Below are 8964 nucleotides of genomic sequence, written 5' to 3'. Positions count from 1 at the left end.
AATACGGGCTGATCGCAGAGTGCAAGTACGAGCCAGTCGGAAACGAAGAGAGGAAGATATTCAAGTAGCTGCTGAGTTCGAACAAAGAGCCCGACTAAATCTACATCGACATCATGAGGAAACACAACGAGGAGAGTGAATTGGGAATCATCAAGAAACTGCAGAACATGCCCTACATGAACTACTGGAAGATCTATAAGAAGAGATTGGACAAGAACACTCCCAACTACCGGACCATTGTCACCAAAATTGAGGAGTCCATTAAAGATAACATTCAGGTCGATAGTCTCATCCTCAAGAACAAGCAGCTGATCGACAAGATATTGATGGGAAATATCAACTGAATTAAATTCTCATCATATTCCTCATATTCTTCATTTTCATCATATATATTCGCTATCCTGGCAGTGCATCCCAATTTTCATATTTAGGCTTTCTGTTAAATAAATACCAGATAATCCAACTCTCAGAATATTATACACTACTATTCCGCATTAAAATCAGCGATTGATCAGTAATTGATGGCAAATAATTGATGGCAAATAATTGATGAATTGATAATATTGATAAAGATGATATCATACCATCAATCTTGCTATTGCCCCTCATGCACAGTTTAGATCTTGGCCCCTCCAAGCTGGTTAAACTCCACATGGACTTGAATGTCAGAATCCCGAAACTATTTGAGTATGATTTTCTAAAAGATTTGCTTTAAGGTCACAATCCCTTTGCATTTCCCAGCTTCATTGATGACAATGCCAAAATTGATCTTGCGATCCTTGAGAATATCAATGGAACCGAGCAAGTTGCGATTCTCTTTGATCTGCACAGGGTTGACAAGTATGCTGGTGTCTTTCAGGATCTTATTTTAGGAGAGAGCCAGGTCGAATAAGTTCTTGACCTTCACGAATCCGATTACATTGTCTCTTTCATGCTCGTAGATCGGGATCTTCGAAAAGTTGAACTCAGCCAGCTTGTTCATAAGCTTTTCGTCGACGATGGAGTTGCTGGGGAGCATGAAGACTTTGCAGAGGGGGATCATCACGCTGCTCACAAGCGTATTCCTGAGGTCGAGGATATTCTGTAGCATTTCTATCTCTTCAGGTCTGTAGCCGTACTCTTTCTTATTGTGCAAGAGTAGGAGGGCAACGAGCTTCTCGCGGGTCAGCACGATATTATTATCGTCATGCTCGATGAATTTGTCTAGTATGTACACAATCGGCTTGACGAACGGGTACAGGATGAACTACAAGAACCGGACGAAAGGGGCCATGAAATACCCGATGTTTTATTTGTACTGCCCAGTGCAATAGGCTTGCGGGAGAACTTATCCGAAAACCACGACGGCGATTGTTGAGACAATCACTGCCGCCAGGGGCGACATGATTTTGTCCAAAAATATCGGAAGAGCCTCCAGAGATAAAGCATTTGCGAGCAGCAGAGTCGATAGCAAAAAATGGTGATCATTCAGCACTTGTAGAATGGTCTTGGCCTTCTTCTTCTCCTCAGGGTTATCTGATTTGGACCAGAGCTCCATTTCTGCTTTGCTGATCGACATGTAGCCAACAGTGAGTCCCGAACACACCCCAGCAAAGCAAGACAACAAAAAAGAGATCAAGGCGAAAGTCCAATACCAAAACGAATACTTTTCAATAAGTTCTTCATGACTCGATTCAGAAACTCTTGTTAAATTGGCTGCTCTGATCGTATATGTGCTGCCAACGATGAACAGAAGCATGCGTAGGGGATTTCTTGCCATCATTGATGTTGAAATATAAATAAATGAGCTCAGCCATAATTTGATTAGTGTTAGATTTAACTGCTTTCAGAGGTGATATTTAATGGGCCACCAAGCTTTGAGTTGATAATAGTTCAATAAATATAATTTAGGAAATACTGAAAGATGCTCCGATTATCTCCTGACAAAAGAAAATACTAATTCATCCAGTCGAATTGCCATACGAGGCTGAACAAGTGTATATTCTATTTATATTGCAGTTGGAGAGATGAGCCTTAGCAATCGATATGATGTTAAGAATTTCAGGACCGAACCCATTATGAGTAGCCAAAACAAAAGCCGTAAAATATATTTGTAAAACTCTGTCAGTCAAAGATTGCCTAAAATTGAAGAAACTAACCCAGAAATCCATAACCAAGTAGGTGCTCTGACAAAGCTGGGATTAATTGGGGGAATAAATTTAAAGCAAATCAAATATAGTGGCCACATCAGGCTACCAACTGTCCACAATGATTATCATGCGACTAGCAGCAATCCTGGCTATAGCAGAAAACCAGATGGAGGAATTTACCCGAAATGATTTTATAGGCATTTATCTGCCGCGTTCAGATCATCGATACATCCAAAGGGTACCATCAATCAATATCATATAATACCATTTGATGGCCATTTGATGACCATTTTGATTAGATGCATATTTTGTTTAATATTCTGCTGCGTTTGATAATAATAAAACAATCATTTGCCATCATTGCAATGTTTCAGTTTCAAAGTGAGCATGTGCACCCCCCATAATAACACTAAACGCCATAAAAAGAGCGAGAGAAGATTGAAATTTAGTCACTGGCCAAGAAAAAAGTGCGTAAAGTAAGAATTAAAACATTACCTTCCAATGACCCAAACGAACATTTTTATGCGGACGCTATTATCCCAGAGCTCGAGGCTTCAATGTCAGAGCTCCCAACCTTCGTCCTCGATTATATAAGTTTTGTCAGGAAAAATATATAGTTCAATGTTTTTACAGGAATTGTAGAGGATCAGGATGAGTACTTGAGGAGGATGCTCAAAGGGGATAATCAAATGCTGACCAGGCAAGTAATCATTTATTTACGCAGCTCATAAACTAAGAGTTCGAGGTGGTTGAGCAATAAGTTATGGCATAAATTTTAAACGGAGATTACGATGTGAAGAAAGTAGCCAAACTGTCGAAAGATGACATATTTGGTAAGAATACGACTGAAGTTGCCATCCGGATACGTTAACAAATGCTGAAGGCTAAAATTTCATCATTTAAGGCCGATTTATCGAGTAGCCAGACAAACATACCATCAACAGATATTTTTAATCCCAACAACTCCTCACTTTACGGAGCTCAAAGCGAACGGACTCGTAAAGCATCATAATTCGTCAAGAAAATGCAAAGAGAGCAAGAGGAAATTAAAGAACATTTCAAAAGACTAGAAGAAAATGAAAAGTTCCAGAAGAAGCAAGCAGAAGAGGAAAAGCTTGAAATGCAAGCCAGAATCAAACAAGAAAGGCATGAATTCTTGAAGAAGCAATTTTAGCTGAAGGTGAAAGATAAAGAAGAATAAAGGAAAGAGAATTAAAGAAAAGCGCAAGAATTTCGAGAATTCCAAAAATAATACAATAACAAAAAGCCACTCTTCAAACGAAAGGAAGAGTAATTCTTCAATAAGTATGTGATCCCTGAAAATAATAAGAAGTTGGAAATACTGAAGGAAATAAGGTAAGATCATCTGCCAATTTCACGAAAGATGCTCAAAGAACATGAAAGCCAATACCTATAAATTCGGGAGGACCACATGTATGAAAAGAATGCTGAAAGGGCACTTGAGAACAAAGCAAAAGGTCAGGAGAAAGCCTACTACAAGTCGAAATTTCATTCATTAATTGAGAAAGAAAAGGAGAAGATGTAAAATATTGAAGATCCACTTGAGGAGAAAACAAAACTTTATCAACGAAAGTGGCAATACGCAACAGAAATTAAAAGCAATTTCGCACCAAAAATATCTCGCAAAAAGAGAGAGGAGAGCAAAAATCGAGGCAAGTAATCAAAAACGATTGAGAACCTCAGGGGGAGTGATGCGTACAAAAATGACGGCAAGCAAAATCTGGATCAACTTCACAAGTATATTGCTGAATTGAGGGCGCAGGGAAAAATACGGTATGGCTCAGCCTCAAACACTATCTAGTGTAATCCGAAGCCTGCCTACAAAAACTATTTGCGAGAAGCAGAACTGACCAAATCCCAGTTAAGGCATTCAGTAGACTATTCAAGTTTGGCTTAGAAGGACCCTGACCGACTGAGATTCGACTTAAAAAAGAAGTAAGAAGATGCATTAAGAAGAGAACAGTATTTAAGCTATCTCGGCAGCTCGAACATGGACAACTTCATGTCCGAAAAGAGAAAGCTGGAGGAAAACTACTTGGATAGTGTCAAAGCTAAGATGGCAATTATAAACAAGTATTCTTGATTGGGTTTCCTATGGTTTTCGATATCTCTTATCTCTTATACATATATGATGATTTGAGCAATAAGTTTAATTATCATAATCATTTTCATTGCGGACTCACTTTCATTACATACTCACTTACATGTCACTCGAAATCATTATTCAATAAATCAAAGCAACTGGCTATGTCCTTCCGAAGGAACTGACAATAAATCGACAACTCGAAAATTAAGAGTAATAACCATTTGCAGAGCACAAACGTAAATTTCGAATATCGTTCGGAAATAGAGCTTTTGTCTCGAAGGGAAACGGGATATTCAAAAGCGCACAGGAGCTATGCTTTTATGAGCCCTATAGCTTTGTTTATGACAATGAGTCAAACATCTTGCAAATATAAATCTTCAAAGAGCACCAATTCGCTGATAACAATGACCTTAAATATCAAATGAATGCTGAAATTGATCTTTCTGACTTCAGCGTAATCAAAGGAGATTATATAGAAACCGAACTCACGGACGTGTTTGGACAAGCTTTAGGAAATCTAGTTTTGGCTGTCGATGTGTTCAAGAAGGGGCCCAAATTCGATGAAAAAGTCGGCTCGAATATCTTGGTGGAAAGGGTGCGGGAGGAAGTAGAACGGGTAAAAAGATAGTCGAAACTGAGCAATGCGAATAAGAATATAAAAAACCTGATGGTAAACCAACAGCTGAGCAACTTCCTCATGACAATTAACTCCATGCACATTATCCCAGACTCTGAAGACACATAAATTTTCAACAAAGACTGCTTCTTGATGGTCAAGTACGGCCCCTCCATCAAGGTCTTCAGCAAAGTGATAAAATCCCTGGTCAAAGATTCCATCAGTTGGATGGACTACTTGGAATTCATCAAAACAGAATAGTATAAATTCGAGTTTTTCTTCCTCTTCATTGATGAGCTCAACAACGTCATCTGCAGAGCAAGAGGAGAAATTAAGTATATTATCTTCGATGAGACTATCAATGCGCACTCGGTCATGCTTTTTGATAAAAAATCAACAAAGTACGGAGTCTTAATGGTCAAGTATATCTAGAAATAGACCGAGGGGGGAGTTCAGCCTCAACTCTATAAAATGGAGAAAAAAATCAAAGCCTTTGAAGAAGCTATTAATACTGCTATCGATATCTTCAATAAGTTTAAGTTCGAGGCCAAGTACAATAACCATTTGCTATCTTAAAAAATCGCAGAAATGGAACTCCAGAAACAAGAATAAATGGAGGCGAAAAACCGGCCAATGAACGAAGAATAAAAGAAAAAATCAGAAGAGCATAAGAAATTCATAGAATTTCTGCAGAAATAAGTTTTGAGGATTTAAAGAGAGTTATCGAAGCGATAGGAAAAAAGCAAAAACCTGGAGAGAAAAGAAAAATATTTACCAAATGTCCAGGCGAAGTCGACCACCAAAAACAGCAGAGTGGCGAGGCAAGGCAATAATTTAAGTATTTCTTAATCAAGCTCGGAATTTCGAGAAGGAAAAATAAAATTGCCACAAATTTGAGCCTTACATTCGAAAAGTTCGGCCTTTGATTTCTAAAGTTTTAATATAATTCTCAATATATAATGTAATAATGCAGCATATCTATTTAAGATATATATTCTTTGTCCTTCCGAAGTGTAAATATGGTGAATTTATGTGTATTATGTATCAACCATAAAATGGGTTTGTCAGCCTGCTCCTGGAACCATAGAACCCATTTCTTTAGAGCTCAGATGTTTATCCCCACTGCCGAGATTGCTGCATCTTTATCGGCGTAACTTGGGTGCTCAGGTCATCTGGGTATTTCGAACCATGAAAGACGCTCATCAGGTCTGAGCTTGATCGGTGATGAGTTGTCAGGCGGCTTCTTTATGATTCGGCTGGCTTAAAGTTGGGGCTGTGAGGTGTGGAGATTTTGAGTCTGATGTTGGGTTTCTTGGGTGATATAGAACGATACCAATAAATCTTTCTACCGTTTTTTCCCACTGAGGCTTCTGGGTTTTATGCATTTCTTTCTCCAGCCTAAAATCTTTGGAATTGCAGGCGGGGCTGATTCGCATAAACAGGCTTTTCCCTTGGATTTCTCCACCTAAAAAACTCTTCCTCCTTGGAGCAATGGCAAGTCTCGCAGTGTTTTGGGCCCTGCTGGTAAAAGGCATTGGCAGAGAGTGATTCAGAGTGTTTCATGATAAAGGTTATAAATTAATTTTATTTGTCCTATTTTTATAACTAAAAAAAACTAACTCCTGAACATATTCAACCATCATTTCAGCCATGGAACCAACAGATTTGTTCTTCGCCATAACCCTTCCCTCCCCGCTCGCATATTACAACACCATTTAATATAATATTAAATTCATAAATATTAAATTGGTGTTGCATTTGAGTCGATGAAAACAGCTGAACAATTGCTAGATTGCAGTTTGGGATGATGAACGTGCAATGAAACAAACCGAAACTAATATTAAGCTCTTTCTAGAATAAATAATGGACTGCATTTAGTTCGTTGTTTAAGTTTATATTTATTTATTTTATTTATTTATTTACTTATTGCATGCAATAGAATATAATGATTAATTGTAATCATATAAATATTGTGGAAGCAGATGCCAATAACCAACGATAAATACTATTTGTAGAATTGTATGGACATATATATATATAGTCTGAATATATGTACAATTACGGAGAATATTCGAAGCCTTACTTCAGATTCGGATTCCCCAAGGACTCGCTGCTGGATAGCTTCTTCACTTATGTGGATAGCGTTGAGAACTTCAGCTAGTTGCTGAGACAGCTGTGGGATGCGGATGAGGAGCTGTTCAAATTCAATTATACTCTACGCGTTAGCCACGAGGGAGTCTGCCCCATCATTTACTGCATTACCAAAAAGTGTAAGTATCTCATCAAGTTTGCTCAAAGTGGCGGCAACCAGCACAACTCCCACTATCGCATCAACACCTTCAACAATAAGCATGAGCATGCATTCCTTGAGTTTTCGGCCGACTACAAGAAGATGATGATGGCCAAGAGCCCTCCCGAAACACTGTTCAGCACCAACGAGCTGCTCAAATCCAGCTACATGGCCAACTCGGTCCTCAGCAATATCGGGCTTAGGCCATATTTTTTCCCGCCAAGATAAATACTCGAAAACCAAGCCATTGGCATCTAATCAAATAAATTAAGCTTCGATCATCTCAGCCGTGCCATTCCAGAAGAGGACGAGGATTAACAAAATAAGGATGTAGCGATTATCAGCAGCAATCGGGAAGTTGCAAGTCTGAGGAATTACTATAAAGGCTATCATAACACCAAGAATGATAATGCCAGTGAAAAAAATAATATCGGCCTCGATGTTCAGAATAATAATGGGGCTTTGAGAAGAAATGCGATTATCAACGTTACGATCAACCACAGAGGCTAACACTTCAAATCATAGTAAGACGATCATTTGATCTATATAAGCGATGATGAAGAAAGGGATAAAGATGAGGGTGAAGAGGGGATTGGAGATGAAGGTGAAGAGGGGGGTGAAGAAAAGGGTGTTGAAGGCTAAAAGAACAAACCATAAAGCATAATAGGAGTTTCGGAAGTTATTGAGATTTAGTAATAATAAAACATAAACATCGGAAAAATATAGAAGCAGTGCATAGTGGAATAGCCATAAAAATTCCATGCAAATAAGTCTCAATGGATAAAAGCATAACAAAAGGATGAGATTATTCCAGTGCCAACATCCGCATCGTCAAAACTTGGCAAGTGCTCAGAGGGACCAATGGAGATCTTTTATGCGAGCCGTTCAATGCAAAATAATATGAAAAAATGGGGTAAATCGGTCTACCTCGTCCGAGTCCCTTACATTGTTCCCAGAATCCCAAAATGCTTTATCCGTGATGAGTACTATTATCAAGCTCAGGCAATCATATTTCTTGGCGTCGACGCCTATATGCGAATATGCATTTTCGGAATCGGAGTACTCGGGGGAGTCGAATGTCTGACAAGAAACGAGTATTTAGGCAGCTGTAAGACCATAATTAAATACTTCCTGGAGGCATCAGCCAAATTGTCAGTATGCATTGATTCCTTCGTCGTGAAATAGACCGATCCCTATTTTTAGTTGCTGCAGGCGCTCAAGGGCCAATACATTGTGAAAAGACACATTTCCCTTAAATTTTACGTGCAAAGCAAAAAAATCCAAGAGGCTGGTCTAATTATCAAGTTGGCTTACTGCTTTGTTTACAACCGAGAATTCAGCTAGCATTAAAATTACTTTAACCTCAATTAACTGAGCTTGGTGATGCAAAAGGGCAGGGAAATCTCGCCTCTCCTGATAAAGCTGAGCTCCTGTCTCAACCACACCAACTTCAGTATACTTCTCAATCGGCTCATTTACCAGCATTGTCTCTCTGATACGATGTACCAAGTATTCCACCGATAGTTCATTGACAAGATAGATTAGTTTTGTTTAATAGGGATCTGCGCTACAACCATCAATACCCAGCATGCAGCCAGGCGCACTTTAAGTTCAAACAATATTCAATAGTTGGGCAATAAATAGAAAAGTGATTTATTTCGAGAGGACAAACGTATCGAGTGCTAGAGCAACAAAAACAACAAAGTGAAGGATAGCAACGAGGATACTCTTAGACATGGTATGCAAGCCAAATTTATAGGATTTAATTATTTGGTGGACTGCGGTGAATGGACGAGAAATGTTGTTAATTTATGGGACTTAT

At 38.8% G+C, this 8964-nt stretch overlaps 1 protein-coding gene across 1 annotated transcript; it reads right to left on the bottom strand.

Annotated features, from left to right (window-relative positions):
- Window positions 1-868: 868 nt before the first annotated feature.
- Window positions 869-1537, bottom strand: LOC148298552 (uncharacterized). Its single transcript, XM_088276791.1, has 2 exons — window positions 1367-1537; window positions 869-1246 (listed from the first exon to the last, which is right to left on the bottom strand). Exons 1-2 carry the CDS (start codon window positions 1535-1537, stop codon window positions 869-871), a joined length of 549 nt encoding a protein of 182 aa, XP_088132917.1.
- Window positions 1538-8964: the final 7427 nt, after the last annotated feature.

The sequence above is a fragment of the Brachycentrus maculatus genome, unplaced genomic scaffold (genome assembly GCF_059751285.1).
Source record: "Brachycentrus maculatus isolate JH-2025_06_01 unplaced genomic scaffold, ASM5975128v1 h1tg001882l, whole genome shotgun sequence".
Lineage (NCBI taxonomy): Eukaryota > Metazoa > Arthropoda > Insecta > Trichoptera > Brachycentridae > Brachycentrus > Brachycentrus maculatus.
The sequence above is the reverse complement of the archived record's forward strand: the minus strand, read 5'-3'. Positions and strand labels throughout refer to the sequence as shown.

Excerpts from the sequence above, each read along its gene's own strand:
- LOC148298552 (XM_088276791.1), bottom strand. The coding sequence starts at position 1,537 with ATGGAGCTCTGGTCCAAATCAGATAACCCTGAGGAGAAGAAGAAGGCC. Across the intron at positions 1,247-1,366 it reads TCATGTCGCCCCTGGCGGCA|TTCATCCTGTACCCGTTCGT; the intron begins GTGATTGTCTCA and ends CGGTTCTTGTAG.